The sequence below is a fragment of the Ursus arctos genome, unplaced genomic scaffold, assembly GCF_023065955.2.
Source record: "Ursus arctos isolate Adak ecotype North America unplaced genomic scaffold, UrsArc2.0 scaffold_15, whole genome shotgun sequence".
NCBI classification, from domain to species: Eukaryota; Metazoa; Chordata; class Mammalia; order Carnivora; family Ursidae; genus Ursus; species Ursus arctos.
Window position 1 is genome coordinate 57,964,750 of NW_026622819.1, and position 20,624 is coordinate 57,985,373.

A 20,624-nucleotide genomic window follows, 5' to 3' on the forward strand; every position below is an offset into this window, starting at 1 on the left:
CACTTAGCACAATGCATTTGAGATTCCTCCATGTTGCATCAGGAGTTCTTAAAATTTATTGCTGAATAATATTTCATTTTATGGATGTATCACAGTTTATCCATTCACCTGTTGATGGACATTTGGGTTGTTTCTTTTTTTGTCAATTATGAATAAAACAGCTGTAAACATTCCTAAACAGATTTTTGTATGAAGATGAGTTTTTATTTCTCTTGGGTAGATACCTTAGGTAGGAGATTTCTGGGTTGAATGTTAAGTATATGTTTTACTTTAAGAGAAAATGCCAAACTATTTTTCAAAGTGGCTGTATCATTTTGCATGCCCCACCAGTAAGGTATGAGAGATCCAGTTGCTCTTTATCCTCATCAGTACTTGATATTGTCAGTTTTTAAGAATTTTAGTCATTCTAGTAGGTGTGTAGTGGTACCTCATTTTGGGTTTAATTTGCATTTCCTTAATGACCAGTAATGTTGAGCATCATTTTACGTGCTTATTTACCGTGTATATTGTTTGGCAAAGTGCCTGTTAAATTTGTTGCCCCCTCTTTTTTAATTGGGTTGTTTATTGAGATTTGAAAGGTCTGTATATTCTGGTCACAAGTCTTTTTATTGTATGTGCTTTTTAAATATTAGCTCTCAGTCCATAGCTTGCCTTTTCATTTCCCTGACAGTCTTTTTCAAAGAGCGGAAGTTTTAAAGTTTAATGAAATCTGATTTATCCTTTATTTTTTCTTCTAAAAGTTTTATAGTTTTAGAATTTACATTTACTTCTCTGATCCATTTTGAGTTAATTTTTGTATATGATAGGAGGTAAGGCTTGAAGTTGGGTTTTTATTTTCTGTTTTTGCTTTTTTGGTTTTTTATGGATGACCAATTATTCCAACACCGTTTACCTAAAAGACTATCTTCTCCATTGCGTTGCCTTTATTCTCTTTTCAAAAATTAATTGACCACATCCATGTACTTTCTGGACTCTGTTTTCATTAATCTATGTGTTTCTCCTTCTACCAGTACCTTGTCTTGAATACTGTAGCCTTAATAGCTTTGAAATCAGGTACTATGAGTCTTTTGCCTTGGTTTTCCCTTTTCACAATTGTTTTGGCTCTTTTACTTCCTTTGCTTTTGCATGTAAATTTTAGATTCCTCTTGTCAGTTTCTACCAAAAAATCCTGCTGGAATTTTGACTGGGATTGTTTTCAATTTGTAGATTAATTTTGGGGAAGAATTGACATCTCAGCAGGATCAAGTCTTTAGTCAGTGAGCATGTTTATCTTTTAATTTATTTAGCTCTGTGGTGATTTCTTTCCTCACTGTTGTATTCAGCCTTGAGATTTTACGTATGTTTAATTAGATTTAATTAATTAGATTTTTTCTGGTGCCTTTGGAAGGTGCAGTTTTTTAAATGTCGATTTCCAATTGTTCATGGCTAGTTATATATAGTGTTACAGTTGTATTTTGTATATTGACCCTGTATGCTAGGACCTTGGTAAACTCATCCGTAAGAGGTAGTAGCTTTTGGGGGTGTGTGTGTGTGTGTGTGTGTGTGTGTGTGTGTGTGGTTTCTTTGGGACTTTTGTGTATATAATCATGTTGTCTTCAAACATAGAATTTACATTTACATTTTATTTCTTACCTTCCAATCTGTTTGTCTTTTGTTTCTTTATCCATGATAGAATTTTTATTTAATATAAAGTTTATTTGTGGTGAATAAAAGCATATCGCATTCTAATGTGTGAAAACTTGTTCTTCTATATTTGCAGAGATAATTTAGATGATCCACTGGATGATACTGCTACTGTGTTTCAGCAGCTGGAGCAGTTGTGCACTGTCAGCAGATGCGAATATGAAAAGACATGCACTCTTCTTGTACAGTTGTTTGACCAAAATGCTCAGAATTACCAAAAGCTTCTGCATTCACCTTCTGGGATAACTGTGGACAAGGCAATTCAGGAAGGTCAGTACATTTTATATGACTATCTATGGTATTATGTTGAATTTTAAGTAGCTTCATTAGTCACTTTAATAATTTTGCTGCAAATTATTTTTATGTGTTTTCCCCAAATCCTCATCCTCTAATAAGCCATTAATTTTATTAACCTTCTGCGTATTTTGGTTGCTTGATGGTCAATTTTCAGTCCTTTATAAGATACATGGGAAGTATTTCTCTGGAATCACTATCAAGAAAAGCTGATAATGGTATTTGAGTAGAGTTCATTAACTTGTAACTGTCTTTTAATTAATCAAGTGTCCTTCTTTGGTATAGTTGACTATAAATTCAGAGTCTAGTTTCATCCAATAAAAAACTGTATAAGACCTCATTATGGTTTTGCATTTGTGTATTAGCCTTCACCATGGCTTTGGTTTATTATTATATTTTAATTCCTCAATTTTCTCATTTTTCTTTAATCGTTTATTGAAGGAAGATTTATTTATTGCTCTATGTCCCTTTAAATCCTTTCAGGAACATAGGGAATAAAATTAAATACATTTTTCACATTTAAGAAAAATGAAATGAATATGAGACTGGAACTGGCTGTATATATTTCTAATAGGAGACACTTTAATTATAGTTGCAGAATGTTTTTTTCTTTCTTTTGTTTCTTCCTTTCATCATTTTGGAAAGGGAATGGTAAAGGATGATAGTCACACTGTCAATGATTTCCTGTCTAAACTCTTTTTAAACATTTGTTTAAAGATTTTACATTTACATAGTATCTTCTTAAAATGCCTTTTATTATCTGTTTTCATTTTCATTTTTTGAGTCCACACATTAAAAAACTGCTGCTGGGCTAGATAGTGGAGTAAGTAGTTAACCTTCTTTACTTCCAGTGTTTTCTCTTATTAAGATCTCATTATTTATAAATTAAATTGAGGAGCAGTATTTTTTGCAGCATTTAGTCTTTTCATGATTGATTTCTACTTTCAGTAGAATTTTGAAAATTATTTAATATTAAATAAATACAAAAGTTTATTTACATATATTGAAACATAGTGACTAGCAATAACAGCACCATCACACAGCTTAAAGAATAGTTCAGTAGGGGTCTTTGCTGTTCCCATTGTTCTCTGTCCATCTCTATCATTCCTGCCAGCAGAAAATACTTGCAATCTTGAATTTTGTGTTTATCAATTGGTGCCTTTTATTATTCATAGTATTACTGCATACACACACAGACACACACACATATATATTCTGAAAATAATGCATGGTTTTACAAATTTCTGAACTCTATACAACTGGAATGAAACTGTATTCCTCTACAACTTACTTTACTTTTTTTTCCCCTCAGTATTGCATTTATGAGAGTCTGTGTTGATGCTATGGCTATAATTCCTTCATTTGCACTGCCGCTGTTCTCTGTCGTTTCAACATACCAAATTTATTTATGCATTTTCTTGTCAGTAGGTATTTGTGGTTTTTTCTGTTTTTTGCTAATACAGTGAGTGCTGCTGTAAGGATTGTTGTATATACCTATTACGTAGTTTCAGTAGATGCTGCCAAAGCAGTTTACAGAGTGATTTACTACTTTACATCCCACCCACCCTGATCTAGATCTTTGCCAACAGCACATAATGTTAGACCTAAATTTTTACTAGTTGAGGTAATAAACCTCATGGGTATTTTAGTTTTTATTCCCATAATTATTAATGAAGTTTCATATTGTCTTATGTTTGTTGACTCTTGTGTCATTATCAGTGATATGTATATTCATGATTTTTGTTCATTTTCTCCTCACCATTTGGATTATGAGTTTTTCTCTTACTGATTGAGTTCTTTGTGTATTTTTGACACTAATCCTTTAGTTATTTGAATTGTAAATATTGTCCCCAAGTTTGTGATCTGTCTTTACATATCACTTTAATGTGTCTTTTCTCTTAGTTATTTTTCATACCAAACTTTATTTGAATTAATTCACCTAATCTTTTTAAAGAAGTAATATATGCACATCGTCTAGAAAAAAGAAATTAAAATGTGTTCTGTTTCGGTTCTGTGATCTGTCCTCTTGTTCTTCACTCTAAGTAGCAATTCTTACTAGTTTTGCATATATTTTCAAAGTTTCTGTATGAATATACAAACAATTATGAATTTATAAATTCTTATCCCCCTTTATTTACTTTGGATGTGGCGTACCCCCCTTAATGTTCTGTTCCTGCCTTTTTTTTTTCATTTAGCAATTTATTTTGTATCTATTTTCAAGTCAGTATACAGAGAATTCTTATTTTTTCATAGATGCATCATATTTTATTTTTTGAATATATTGTATCATAATTTATTTAACCATTCCGTCCACCACTGAAAATCATTTGAGTTGTCATCATCAGCTATTAAAATTAATTCCATATAGATTAATTTTATATATATATATATATATATATATATATATATATATATATATATATATATGTCATTTTACATGTCTGCAAGTATATATGCATAAGATAAATTTCCTGAGCAGAATTACTGTTGGGGAAAGGATAAATGTATTTATTGCTTTTATAGATGCTGCCAAATTACTCTTGGTAAGGACTATGTCAATTTACCTGTCCATCAGCTCTATGGGAGCGTTTCCATATTGCCTTCACAGGATAAATTCCATATTGCCTTCAACCTTTTGAATTCTTAGCAATGCTGTAGGTGAAAAATGGTTTCTCAGTATAATTTAACATTCACATATCATCAGTCCAGTTAGGCATTGCTTAAATTTATCTAAAAGCTATTTAGTCATCTCTTTCTGTAATGACCTGTTCATTTCTTTGCTCTTTTTTTTTTTATTGGGTTGTTGATCTTTTTCTCATTTTTTTTTTTAGAGCTCTTTGTATTTTAGAAAAATGAACTCCTTGTCTCTGATGAGAGTTGCAAGTATCTTTTTCTTTTCTTTCTTTTTTTTTTTTTTTGAGTGTGTAGTTTGATGGATTTAGAAGTTATTCACAGCCATGTAACTATCACCACATTCAAGATAGAGAACACTTCCTTCACCCCAAATAATTTCCTCATGCTCTTTGATCCCTTTCCCTGTCTCCTGACCCAGGAACCACTGTTTTTGTCACTGTGGTTTGTCTCTTTTAGATTTCTTTATAAATGGAATCATACAATAAGCAGTATTTTGTGTTTGACTTTGCATAGCATAATGGTTTTGACATTCAAAAATATCGTGTATATTAATACTTTGTTCCTTTTTATTGCTGCATAGTATTCCATAGTATGACTTTACCATACTTTCTCTATCTAGTCACTGAGGGATGGGCATTTGAGTTCCACTTTTAGTTTTGGGTCTATTATGAATAATGGTGCTATGAACATTTGCAGACAAGTCTTCGTATCTACTTAAATTTTTATTTCTCATGGGTAAATACCTAAGACAGATTGCTGGGTCATTTGAGAAATGTATGTTTAAAATTATAGGATACTGTTATACTGTTTTACAAAGCGTACCATTTTTCGTTCTCATTAACAATGTATGAGAGTTTCATTTGCTCCACTTCTTCATCATGATTTGATATTGTCTTTTAACTTTAGCCATTCTACTGGTATCTAATAATAGTGTCTCATTGTGGTTATAATTTGCATTTCCCCGATAATTTGCCCATTCATATATCTTCTTTTGTGAAATGTTTGTTCACATTTTTGCCCATTTTTAAATTGGGTTGTTCTTTTACACATATTCTTATTGGAATTGTAAGAGTGTTTTATATATTCTGTATATAATCTCTCTTTCACATATATGTTTGCAAGTATTTTCTCCCTTCCTGTGGTGTATCTTCTTAACTATCTTTTGAAAAGCAGAAGTTTTAAATTTTGATGGACCTACCTTTTCAATTTTTCTTTATGGCTTATGCTTTTTGTATTTAAGAAATCTACCACCCAAGTCACAGAGATGATGTTTATGTTTTCTTTTAGAAGTCTAGTAGTTTTTAGCTATTATGTTTAAGTTGGAACCACTTAGGGTTAATTTTTGTGGATAGTGTGAGTTAACGGTAAGGCCCTCTCTCCAACCCATACAGTTACAGTTGTTCTAGCACCATTTGCTGAAACAGCTATCTTTTTCCCTGTTGAATTATTGTAACACCTTTGTCAAAATCAATTGATTATAAAGGGTTTATTACCAGACTCTGTTCTGTACCATTGATCTATATGTCCTTCCTTATGTTAGTGTCATACTGCCTTGGTTACTGTAACTTTGTTAAGTCTTGAAATCACGTAATCTAAGTACTCCCATCTCATTCTTCTTTCTCAAAATGGTTGTGTCTGTTCTAGGTCTTTTGCCTTTCTATATTAATTTTAGCATCAGCTTGTTATTTCTTTAAAAAAAAATCTCACTAGAATTTTGATTGGGATTGCCTCAATCTATGCATCCATTTAGGCAATCTTAACAATATTGAGTCTTCCAGTCCATGACATGGTATATTGCTCCACTTATATAGTTGTCCCTTAATTTTCTTTGCAATGTTTTATTGCTTTCAGTGCACAGGTATTAAAAATGTTTCACTAAATTTATTACTATATGTTTTTGATGCTGTTGTAAATTTTATAATTATTCTCTGCTACTCTATAAAACCAGAATTGGTTTTTATCTTTGTGTCCTACGATTTTGCTAAATTTACTTATTCTCATAGCTTTTTTGTGGATTCTTTTGGATTGTTATATATGACATGTCATCTGCAAATAAAGACATTTTAATGTCTTGTCTTCATGCCTTTTATTTCTTTTTCTTGCCTTATTCCAGTGGTAGGACCTCCAGTATAATGTTGAATATAGGCGGTGAGAGTGGATAGTCTGGCCTTGTTTCTGTTTGTACATATAAAGCATTGAGCCTTTCACATTGATGTAGGATGTTATCTGTAGGTTTTTTAAAGGATGTTCATAATAAATTTGAGGAAGTTCCCTTCTATTCCTCTGGCTATTTATAATGAATGGGTATTGATTTTTTTTTTAATGCTTTTTATCCACCTATTCAAATGACCAATTTTTTTTCTTTTTTTACTAATATAGTGAAGTACATTGATTGATTTTTCTGTGTTAAACCAGCTTTACATTCCCAGGATAAATCCTACTTGGTTATGATATAGTGTTCATTTATATAGGATTAGATTCAGTTTGCAAAAAAAATTATTATTTTATATTGATGTTCATGAAGGATATTTGTCTATAGTTTTATTTTCTTGTGATGCCTTTGCCTGGTTTTGGTAACAGGGTAATACTGGCCTCATAGAATGAGTCAGGAAGTGATTCCTCTTCTTTCTTTATCTTCTGAAAGAGTTTGTGGAGTATGAGTATTATTTCTTTCTTAAGAGTTTTATAGAATGCACTGGCAAGGTCAGTGGGCCTAAAGGGTTTAGAATTACAAATTCGATTTCTTCAATTGATATAGGACTATTTAAATTTTCTGTTTCTCCTGGGCTTAAATTTAGTCATTTGTATCTTTCAAGGAATTTGTCCTGTTTTTAAATTTATTGGAATAAAGTTATTTCTAATATTCTGTTATTCTTTACTGTCTGTAGGATCTGAAATGATGGTTTTTGTTTTTGTTTTTTTTAAGCTGAAGCATACTTGGCATACAACATTATTAGTTTCAGGTATCCAACATAATGATTTGATATTTGTATATATTGCAAAATGATCATCACAGTAAGTATAGTTAACTAACATCTATCACCATGCATAGTTGTGAAATGATTTTCTTCTTGTGATGAGAACTTTAAATATCTTCCCTCTTAGCAATTTTCATATATGCAGTACGGTATTAACGATAGTCACCATGCTGTATATAATATTCCCATGACTTAGTTTTCAACTGGAAGTTTTTAATTTTTGACCCTGTTCACACATTTTTACCCACCTACCACTCATTCTTGATATTTACAGTTGTTGCCTTTTTTTCTTTTCTCCTGATTGACCCCAATTAGATATTTATCAATTTTGTTAATCTTTTCAAAGAACCAGCTTTTAGTTTCATTGATTTTTTTTGTTTGTTCATTTTTTTATTTCATAAGTTATTTTAGCTTTATAATTTTCTGCTATATACTATTGATTTTATTCCATCTTTTTCCTCCCTGATTTTAGAGATTCCACATCTTTGAGTTTTAGATTTTTGTATCTTTTTAATAGAAACATTTGAAGTTATGAATTTCATTGTTAAGCATTGTTTTAGCTGCATCTCATGAAATTGGTTGTTTTATTTTTAGATTCTCTTAGTTAAAAATACTTTCTAATTTGTGTTTTTTTGTTTATTTATGGAATTTGAAGTATATGCTTTTTATTTCCAAGTATTTGGGGTTTTCTTAGTTGTCTTATTGTTGCTGATTTCTAATTTAATTCCACCTTGGTCAAATATTATCTTGTAGGATTTCAAACTTCTAAAATTTATTGAGACTTGTTTTATGACCTAGCATATGGTGTGTCCTGGTAAACATACCATGTACACTTGAAAAGAATATGTATTTTACCATTTGGGAATAGCAGTTTGTAAATAGAAATTAAGTCAAGATTATTAGTAACATTGTTCAGGTAGTTTTTGTCTTTACTGATTTTGTCTTTTGTTTTGGTCTATTTCTACTATTTATTCAGAGAGCTGTTATAGTCTCCAGATAGAATTGTGGAATTGTCTCAGCTACTTTTAATTGTCAAGTTTTGCTTCATATAGATATCTATAATTGCTTTGTCTTTCCTATTAATTAAAATCTTTCGTCTTGAAATCAGTCTTATCTGATATTCCTAAAGTCAGTGCCTTCTTATGCCTTCTGTTTATACAGTATATCCCTCTCCATGCATTTACATCCAGTCTGTCTGTGTCTTGATATTTGAAGTACATCTATCTTAGAAAGTATATAGTTCTTTCTTTTTTAAAAACCTGTTCTGACCATCCTGTCCTTTGATTGGAATGTTTAGTCCATTAACTAAGTGAGGTGGAGGAGGACTGCCAACTCAATACCATGTGAACTATTTCCTTAGAATAAGGTTCTTCATATCACACTGCTAGTCTTTATTAAGGCCACAAACCATGTGAGGTCTGACTTGAGGGTTTTTTCCTCCACTCTACCTAATGTTAAAGTCAAGTCAGACAAGTTTCTCTGTTATCTTTCTCTGCCAGGGGCAGGTTTTTCCCCCCTCCAGTTCATTTTTTTTTTTTTTTTTTCCACTAAGGGTGTAACTGTGTCTCATCTTTTGTTGGGGTCCTTACATTGGATATGCCCTAGGCTTTGTCCTTTGTCTCTCAAGGAGAAACTCAAGTTCTCTAGTTGTTTCCATGATTTTAGCCCTCACATCATTTTGGCCTTTGAGGATTTATTATACCTTCTTATCAGCTCAGTAGTTCATTTGGTGTCTTTGTGCAGATGCACCATAGTGGAGTGCACAGATTGGTGAGTAGAGCACAGGCTGGATTCTCATCCCTCCTTGTCTTTTCCATTAGGTATCTTTTTGTAGCTATGCGGTTGCCCTGTAAGCCTGTGTTGTAGTATTTTTAAAAGGTTTTTTTTGTTTGTTTGTTTTTTGTTTGTTTTTTTTTTTGTCTAGTGACTCAGTGGCATCCCATATAGTATCTTTTCAGATTTGTTTTCTACATTAACTCAAATTATGTTATGGCCAACTGCCTGTAAAATCACATTTTTCTTTTTGGCATATATCCCAAGTAGTGTTTGCTCCTTTTTAATAGTAAAGAATTGGTAGTAGCTTTCACTTCTTTGTGGTCAGCTTGATGCTCTGAAAGGCTTTTCAGATGCAAAACAGTCAACTCCTGGATAAACTTTTTAATGCATTGCTGGGCTTGAAATAAGTACATGAAATTTCTGAGGTTCCTTCACCTCCCATCTGCTACTCTCCACTCCTCTGTCCACCCCCCCACCTCTTCTGACTACTTTTCCCTCACAACAATTAACTTTAACCAGAATGGGACTAGCTGACAGCAAACAAGGGCAAAAGGCAATATTGCTTCCAAAGGCAAATTATCAATATCAGTGATTAAATTGGTGGCAAAGCCCTAGGCCTGTAGCAAGGTATGTGTACTGAACTTGAGATTCATATATTAAGTTGGACCCTTGAAAGGGAATAAAGTGGTCCCAAAATGCTAGAGCCTCTTGGCTTCCAGCAAAAAAGTAAATTAAAACCTTCTCTGATGAATAGCAACCATAATTTAGGGCCTTGAGAATCCTGCAGATTCACATCAACCAAATGAGTGTTCATAATTTTAAAAATAACAAGTACACAAATAATGAAACAAGATGTCATCAATGAGCACTAACAGAAACAGTAAATTACCTATTTGACTTAGACCTTCCCAAGGACTTAAGATAATAGAATTGGATGGGAATAGAAAATAATTATGTGTGAAATGTTTAAAGAAATAAAAAAATAGAATCGCAAATGAGCAAACAAGAGTATGACAGATGGCCAAGGCAGATCAAAGAAGACTCAGGTAAAACTTTTAATATTGAAGAAAAAGTTTTGTTATCTAAAATTTAATGGATGTGTTAAACAGTAAATTAGACTTAGCTAAGAAAAGAATTAGCTAATCGGCAGTTAGGTTTGAAGAAATTTTCAAGAATGTGGAGAAACAAGGAAGTGAGAATATTAAAAAAGAAGTTAAAGGATGGGATGAGACGTCAGGGTATCAAATCAATCCTAGGAAAACAGAATAGAGAAGATGGAATGGAGGCAATAACTGGAGATACTCTATTTGAGAATTTTTGGAATTAATGGAAGACATGAATCCATTGATACAGCAAGCCCAACATATACCAGTCAAAAAAAAAATTTTTTTAGTCATACTATGTAGTCCCAAAGACAGATTATCTCCAAAGCAGCTTGAGGAGTATAAAATAAACTGATAAACTCACTACTCAACAGTAAAAATGTAAGCCAGAGGGTGGTTAGAATATTATTTGTTACAAATGGAGCCAAAATAACATAATATGTGTCACCAAAGGTATCTTTCAAGAACAAGGATGAACAAAAGACATTTTCAGACAAGCAAAACCAGAATGTTTTCTACCAGTAGATCTCTTCTGAGGTTCTTCATTAAAAGTTTTCATTAACAAAATGAAAAGGTAACCTACCCAATGGGAGAAAATATTTGCAAACAGATATATCTGATGAAAGGTTAATATCCAAAATATGGAAAGAACTCCTACAACTCAGCAACAGCAGGTACATCAAAAAGTGCTCAACATCACTAGTCATCAGGGAAATGGAAATCAAAACCACAATGAAAGCACCTCACACCTGTTAGAATGACTTTTATCTAAAAGACAAGAGAAAACAAGCATTGGCAAAGATGTAGAGAGAAGGGAAGCCTCATTCACTGTTGGTGGGAATGTAAATTGGTGTAGCCACTATGGAAAACAGTATGGAAGTTCCTCATAAAATTAAAGATAGAGCTACCATAATATCCAGCAATTCTACCTCTCTGTTTTTATTCAGAGAAAACAAAAACACTAATTTGAAAAGATATCTACACCCCCATGTTCATTGCAGCTTTATTTACGATAGCCAAGACATGGGCTCAATCTAAATGTCCACTGATGGATGAATGGAGAAAGAAAATGGTGTGTGTGTGTGTGTGTGTGTGTGCACGCGCACGTGTGTATAATGGAATATTATTCAGCCATAAAAAAGAATGAAATCTTGCCATGTGTGACAATAAAGATGGACCCTTAGGACATTATGCTAAGTGAAATAAGTCGGACAGAGAAAGACTAATACCATATGATCTCACTTATATGTAGAATCTGAAAGTAAAAACTAACAAAAAACTGAGCTCACAGATACAGAGAACAGATTGGTGGTTACCAGAGGAGGGGAGTGGGGGGTGGGTAAAATGGGTAAAGGTGGTCAAAAGGCATAAACTTCCACTTATAAAATAAATAAGTCATGGGGATGTAACGCACAGTGTGGTGACTATAGTTAATAGTACTGTATTGTATATTTGAAAGTTGTTGAGGGAATAAATACTAAAAGTCCTTACCATAAAAAAGTTGGTGACTATGTGAAGTGATGAATTTAACTGGACTTATTGTGGTGATCATTTCCTAATATATACAAATATCAAATCATTATATTTTACACTTGAAACTAATATAATGTTATATGTGAATTGCATGTCAGTTTTAAAAAGTTGAAGTATTTGCATATAAAACAAGTCTCAACAGATTTCAGTCACATGGCATCAGAGTGTCCACATTCTTACCAATTTGCAATTAAACTAAATTGCAGAAATAATAATAAATGAACCTATACAGTTGGGTATTTTAGAAACATACTTAGCACATGAGATACCATTTTACTCCCAGTAGGTTGGCAAAAATCTTACAGGAGAATGTAGATCAAAGGGGATTCTTATACACTTGTGGTAGGAATATAAAATAAATCAATTAGAAATGTAATGGAAATCAATTTGATGGTATTTTGTAAAGTGGAGCATTTGAATCCCTGCTGACCTGGCACTTCCAGTCTTAGGAATGTCCTTTCGAAAATCTCTTCTCCACAAGTGGTATGAGACTGAATGTTCATAGTCTACTTGTTCCTAAAGGCACAAAGTGGAAACAGCTCAAATACCCATAAACGTGAAAATGGGTAAACAGATCATAACATGGTTGTATAATACAGTATTCCATAACAGTAAAAATGAATGAAGTACAGGTGCACTTATGATGAATGTCAGAGATATGATAGCTGGTGAAGTAATGCCATTTTCAGGAAACTCTATGTAGTATGAAACACTTAATAAAGTCCCAAAACAAATGAGACTAAAAATATATTGTTTAGGACATAGGCGTAGGTGATAAAATGAAAAAAAATTTCAAGAGAATAGTAAGCACCAAATACAGGATCATGGTTACCTCTAGGGTGGCAGATAAGGGGATGTTAGAGGAAGGGTAGCCTTGGTTCTTAAGTTGGATAGGGGATTAAACAGGTGTTTGTTTTATTACACTTGGTATCCATTACACATAGCTTCATATATGTATTAAATATTACCTTACAATGTAAAAAGTGAAAAGATTCAGTTATAAAATAATACTTGTTTTCCTACAAAAGGGTACTGAGTGAAAGTTTAGCTGTTCTGAGATACACAAATGTAATTAACTTCAGTGTAGTAATTTATGATATTAAGTAGGTCTATCGAATAAATTAAGTCAGATCTGATTCTTGATTAATATAAATTCAAGGAGTTTTTATAGTTGGATGTACTATGTAGTTTTAATAACATTTCAGTCTCTAAGGCCCAATACATAGAAAATTTTTAACATTTGTTTTCCTTACTTTTTTTTTTTTTTTTTGTCATTGGGAAGGAATCTGCCTTTTAAAGATATCTGTGTTCTACTTAAGAATGATTGCTTTATACAAAAAGTGCTTAATGTGGCTCTAGTTTATACCACCATATGTAGCAGTATTCAATTTCTTTTGTGCAGACTAAACACTTCAGTTAGTGTTGAACAAAGAAAATTATATGCTCTCGTTATGTGTGCTTTAATTTAGATGCTTAATGGCTTTTAATGTTACAAAATAAGTTTATTATTATATTATGATCTCATTTGTATTATATTGTCTTGCTCTTCCATATTTGTGGTGATATGGTCATGGTTTACGAAAACAATAATCCCTAAGAAATAGGTCATTAACAGTAGTTAACGATTACTTGTGATCTATGGTAATGACTGATTTCTTTGGGATTATTGCAGTTATAAACCATAATTACAGATTATTACAGCAATAATTATTTTGTTAAAGGAAAAAATGTTCTGTGCTTGAACAGCTGCTAAAACAAGTGCCCTGAACATTTCAGAATAAATAGAAAAATGGAAAATTATAATGGAAATTTAGTCTCATTATAAAGATGAGATTCAGAACAAATTTATAGATGTGAAACTCATGTATTGGATATTTTAAATTTCTAAATGTAATTTCGATTTATGGATTTACATTGTTCTTTAAACTTTGTGGACAAAATTCTGTAACCAAAGTAACATTTATTATTTTGAATATTGTCGGTCTGAAATTGTTGAGATTTAGGGAAAGGATGTGTATGAGGAATATTATTTTCTCATATTATGTCTCATTCAGTTAAATATGAAAATTATCTTTGATGGTTTAATAATAATGCCTTTATATTCCAATGTTGATTTCTAACACTAATCCTAATTGATTCAGTCAGTGGTGGTTAAGTTTCTAAGGGTTAAGAAATGCCTGCTTTTTGTTTCTTGTATGATAGAAGTCAGTGCTTTCTAAAACAAGGAGAGTAAGTATTCTGTTTCTTCTCTGAAAAAAACAAACTTCCATTCAGAATTTACCATAATTTCAGAAAAAAATACTTACAATTGATCCCATGTTATTTTTGCATAGCATTTTTTGATATATAAACCTTAATTTCGGAGTCACAGAATAAAAGGAATTAAACAATAAAAAATTTAAATTTAAGAAACTCATGTCTTATATTTAGTATCTTTTATCTTTCTATTATTGGACAGTGATACTCATCAGCTGCACTGAGAAAATCATTTTTCTCCTTTATCTGTCTCTCAGTCCTTTGGGCATGGGGTCTCTCCCTTCTCACCCTACCCCATACATACCCATATTTAGTTATAGCCCTGTGGCAGAACATGACACATAGAAAGGCACATGCTTTTCTACATGTGTTTTACTTGGAAATTTTTTTTCACTTTACAGTTTTTTGCTTTGTTTTACAAACAGCATCAAGAAAATATATACGGCTAATGATAACTAGCTCTAATTGCAACAAGCCTCTGATAGAGATGAAAGAACTTAAAAATTTTTAAATACTGTGACTTAATTTTCATGAGCAACTTTTAACGTGAGGCTTATAGTGAACATATAAAAGTAACATTGGTATGTTTTGGTTTTCATAGGTTTGTTGTAGAAGAACTAAAAAGGGGATGGCTATTTTATAATAATAGTAATAGTAATAAAAGTCAACATTTAGTGAGCACTTGTAGGAAGCATTATTATGAGTACTTTACATGCAAAATACTATTTAGTGCTTGTCAGAAGCCTGTGAGCCAGGTATAATTATCACCCTCATATTTATAAATAAGAGAATTAAAAACAAGAGAAATTAAATAAATAGCATTGTTAATAGTAACAGGATTTGGACCAAGCCCATCCTCTTGGTAGCTAAATTGTACTGCCTCTATTTTTTTTAATATTGATATTTCAACAGAGAAATATAAAAATTACATGCATGGTGAATTTTTTGACTGTTTTTCAAGTAGGCTTGTTTTTATCAAGAGCTAGTAGGCAAACGTTTCTGTGTTTACATTAGTGATAAACCGCCAAAATAAGTTTTCTTATCTTAAATTCAGCTATTCAACACGTACTCATTTCATGTGTCACATATACTTGGTTTTATTGTGGGTGGTTTGGGAATCAAAGGAAGTATAAGAGACATGATCCCAAAGGTAGATGCAATCTCATCTGTGGTCAAAACTTGGGAGACAGAGAAAAATTCTGGATTGGGAATTAAAATGTGTTAAATAAACACTTGAGAGATTCTTGGATCATTAGATATTGTGGGATCATCCAGGTTTGTCCAGCTAATTGACAGCTAGGCTGTTTGAGAGTTCCCTTTCATCCATCTTGGGAGGTAGTGGTATGTATCTCCTCATGGTATGAGAATGGGCTCTTGGAACTCCATTGCCTATATTGGAATCATAGCTCTGCAGTTTTTAATAGGAACATTTGTGACATTAAATGAATGTAAATATAGGTAATAGATACAATGCTTGGAATAATACCTAGTGCATAGAAAATATCATGTAAATGTTTGCTGTTAGTTTTAGTAATAATCAAGCTTGCTTTAAGAAAAAACAGTATCTAAAAATCTAATTGATAAAACGTATAAAGAAGGTTATTATTTAAAAAGGTTATTATTTACCTTTAAATAATGTTTCTCATCTTGAAAATTTGCAGTATGATATTTTTTAAGTAATGACTCCCATTGGCCAGGTAAATTATTACATGCATTCACCAAAAATTGTACTTGTGTTGTTTCAGATTCACATCCATTACTCAAAATGTGTATGTCCTACGCACAGTTGCAGCATAATCTATTAATAATGACCTCTGTAAGATTCTGAGAAATACAGTCAAATCTTCTTCAGTATTTATGTTCTATAAAGTTGGGGTGAACACTGAATTAGATTAAACTATTGTTTCTAGGGTGAATACAGGTTAGATTCCTGCAGCCCCCAGTCACAACATTTTCATTGACTGATGAACATATAACCTTGTTTTATATGTGTTTCTGTTTAAAGACACCTTTGTTTACTGTGTATTATTGATTCATTAACATTGAACTCATAGCCAACATCCCTAACACTCATGCCTGGATGAAGCTTATCTAACACATATATTTTCTCTATGGGGTACATAACAGCCTTTTTTTCATGTAGGAACACCTTGCAGCACTTTACTATTCTTGGGGAGTATTTTAAACAGTAAAATCACCAACAGAAAGCACAAAAGTACAAAAAAAAAAAAATGGAGCACCAAAAAGACCATGAAAGAATACTTGTTTAGAGTATGAAAGATGAAACAAGCAGAGTGTTGCTTTGTTCTACCTACGCTTGGAAGGTACTCATTGGGCTAGTCAGATTATTTTGTTGTTGTGCACCTACACATGAATGGTCACAAGTATTTCTGGAGGTACAAATAAATTTTACCAAGTAGACGAATTTTCAGTAGGAGAATCTGCAAATAATGAGGATAGACTTCATCACATCTTGTGCTCAGTATGCTTTGAGAAGAAGTTGGTTTTGTTTTATTTAAGCAATAATATAATTACCATTAACATTCATTTTTAGTAATGACTCTACTTTTTCTTGCCTATTTCATGCTCTCTTTTCTATGTAATGATTTCTTAATCCAGTAACCCGTGTCTTTTGATAACTTACTATGTGCCAGGCACTGCTTTAGGCCCTGGAAATGCAATAGACAACCAAACAAAAAATAACAGCTGTCATGCAGTTGATATTCTATTGGAATAGAAAGGTAACAAAGTAAGATAAATAAGTTAAATTTATGTTATATTTGAAAGTGATAAGTACTAAAATTAAAAAACAAGCAGGAAAGGGGGATATGAAATGTTGACAGATTATGTTCTTGTTCTCTCTTACCAAAACTTAGTAATAACAATCATTTTATTATCTCTCAGTGTTCTCTGGGATTCATAAGTCTCAGCTGGATGATTCTCATTTGGGATCTTTCAGGCATTGTAATCAGATGACAGCTGGTGCTGAAGTCACCTGAGTAATTATTTACTCACAAGTCTGGTATCTGGACTGGAATGTTCGATGAATGGGCTCTCGGTGGGCATTTCTCTGCATTGCTAGCTTGGGCCTCCATAGTATGATAGTCTCAGGGTGTGTGTTCTTCTTACATGGTGATTGGCTTCCCCAGAGTGAACATTTTCCTAAGAGACTGAAAGAAACTGCCAGTTCTCTTAAAGGCTAAGTCCAGTACTGGAATGATATCACTTCCACCATATTCTGTTGGTCAGAGCATTTACAATCCAGGCCACACTTAGAAAGGTTTGGAAGAATAGACTCTACTTTTTGATGGCTTGTGCATACATGGAGGGAAGGAGTTGTTGATGGTTATCTGGTAGTCATGCTTCCTACTCTACATGTTGAGAATTGATAGGATAGCCATGGAAGGCCTTACTGAAAAGGTGAATCCAAAGTAAGACTGGTCAGCATGGTTGTATCTTTCTCCAGTTATAAATTAAATTGTCTGAGTGTAGGCAAAGACTAGGTGAGGAATTGGATTTAAACAATTATGGTTGTGTAAGATGAGTATGTCAGAGCAAGAGAGGAATTGAAGTGGTGTGCAAGGCAGAGATTATAACGATTGAGGATTGAGCATAGAACTGAAGCTAGCTCAGCAGGATAGAGAAGACATTAAGCTTGTAAGAGACTGAAGAAATGGCAGATCCGAAAAAACTATTAGTACTAGTAAGAGATTAACAAAGTTGCAGGATACAGAGTCAATAAAAATCAACGGTATGTTTATATATTGCCAATTAATAAAAATGAAGTTCAGTTCACTTAAAATAGCATCAAAAAGAATAAAATACTTAGGTATAAGTTTAAAAAAAGAAACATAAGACTTATATACTGACCACTATAAACCATTGTTGAAAGAAATTAGAGATCTACTATGTGGAAAGACACCTATGGTCATGGATCAGAAGACTTAATATTGGTAAGATGGCAGTACTCCCCAGATTGACCTACAAGTTCTGCACAATCTCTGTTAAAATCCCAGCTGGCTTCTTTGCAGGAATTGGCACACTGATCCTGAAATTCATAAGGAAATCCAGGAGACCCAGAATATGCAAAATAAGCTTGAAAAAGAATGAAGTTTAAAGATTCACACTTTCTGATTTCAAAATTTATTAAAAAGCAACAGTAATCGAGACTGTGGAATTGGCATGAAGATAGACATTAGATCAGTAAGTCCAGGAAATCCTCCAATTTATAATCAGTTGCTCTTTGACAAGAGTGGCAAGACAATACAATGACAAAAGTATAGTCTTTTTGACAAATAATGCTGAGACAATTGGATACCACATGCAAAGAATGAAGTTGAACCACTGTCTCCCACCATACACAAAAATTAAGTCAAGATGAATCATAGACCTAAATGTAAGAGTTAAAACTATGAAACTCAGAAGAAAACATAGGAGTAGATCTTCATGACTTTGGGTTAGGCAATCGTTTCTTAGATATGCACCAAAAGCTAAAGTGACAAAAGAAAAATTCAAAATTTGGACTACATCAGTTAAAAATCTTAGACTACTTCAAAGGATACTATCAGGAAAGTGAAAATACAACCCAGAAAATGGGAGGAAGTATTTGCAAATTATATATCTGATAAGGGACTTGCATCTACAATACATAAAGAACTCTTATAGCTCACTAATAAACACAACTCAGTTAAAAATGAGCGGAGAAGGGGTGCCTGGGTGGCTCAGTTGGTTAAGCGTCCAACTCTTGGTTTCGGTTCAGGTCCTGATCTCAGGGTTGTGGGATTGAGCCCACGTTGGGCTGCGCACTGAGTGCAGGGTCTGCTTGAGATTCTCTTTCCCTCTCCTTCTCCCTCCTGCTCTGCCCCCCTCCCTGCTTGTGCACTCTCTCTTTCTCTCTCTCTCTCTCTAATAAATAAATCTTAAAAATGAGCAAAGGATTTGAATAGAATTTCTCCAAAGAAGGTATTAAATGGCCAGTAAGCATATGTGAGAATGGTCAACGCCATTAGTCACCAGGGAAAAACATGTCATAATTACAAGATACCACTTCACACTCACTAGGATAGATATAGTAAAAAAGACAGATAATAACAAATGTTGACAAGGATTTGGACCTTCATATATTGCCGGTGGGAATGTAAAGCGGTACAGCTGCTTTGGAAAGCAGTTTGGCCCTTCCTCAAAAATGTTAAAAATCTAGGCATCATATGACTCAGTAATTCCAATTCTAGGTATTTCCAAGAGAAATTAAAACATATCCACATAAAAACTGCACAAATATTCATAGCAGTATTATTTTAAGTTTTTATTTAAATTCCAGTTAGTTAACATACAGTATAATATTAATTTTAGGTGTACAATATAGTGATTGAACACCTCCCCATACAGCACCCAGTGCTCATCACAAGTGCGCTCCTTAATCCCCATCACCTATTTTAACTCCTCCCCCCACCCACCACCCCTCTGGTAACCATCAGTTTGTTCTCTATACTTAAGAGTCTGTTTCTTGGTTTGCCTCTCTTTCCCCCCCCTTTGCTCATTTGTTTTGTTTCTTAAATTCCACATATGAGTGAAATCATGGTATTTGTGTGACTGACTTATTTCACTTAGCATAATGCTCTTCTAGCTCCATCCATGTCATTGCAAATGGCAAGATTTCATTCTTTTTATAGCTAAGTAATATTCCACCATATATATATATATATATATATATATATACACATACACACACACACACACACCATGTCTTCTTATTCATTCATCAGTTAGTAGACACTTGGGCTGTTTCTGTAAGTAGCAGCGTTATTTTTAACACCAATATGTAGAAACAACCCAAATGCCCATCAGCTGATGAATAGATAAATAAAATGTGTTATGTCCAACAATGGAATTTCTTTTTAATATAGTTGACACACAGTGTTCCATTAGTTTCAGGTATACAGCGTAGTAATTCAACTTCTCTATACCTATGGTATCCTTACCACAAGTGTAGTTACCATCTGTCATCATACAATGCTATTGTAGTTCATTGACTATAATCCCTATACTGTGCCTTTTATTCCCATGACTTACTCATTCCATAACTGGAAACTCGTATTTCCCCCTCTCCTTCACCCGTTTTGCCTATCCTCCCCATCCTCCTCCCCACTGGCAACTATCAATTCAAACAATAGAATGGTTTTTTGGCTATAAAAAATGAAGTACAAATATAAACTACAGCAGGGATGATCCTTAAGCACATTATGCTAAGTAAAAGAAGACAGTTACAAAGACCACATGTTAAATGATTCTATTCAGAAGAAATGTCCAGAATGGGAAAAATCTGAAGAGACATAAAGTAGATTAGTAGTTGCTTGGGGCTGGGGGG

General features: G+C 33.0%; 1 protein-coding gene across 9 annotated transcripts in view; it reads left to right on the forward strand.

Annotated features, from left to right (window-relative positions):
* RANBP17 (RAN binding protein 17) overlaps positions 1-20,624 on the forward strand; it is a 319,843-nt gene that overhangs the window by 37,932 nt on the left and 261,287 nt on the right. For all 9 annotated transcript variants that reach the window (XM_044388576.3, XM_044388577.3, XM_026510957.4 and 6 more), the window contains one exon: positions 1,760-1,953. In XM_044388576.3, the coding sequence (XP_044244511.2) occupies positions 1,760-1,953 (194 nt within the window). The remainder of the gene's footprint in view (positions 1-1,759; positions 1,954-20,624) is intronic.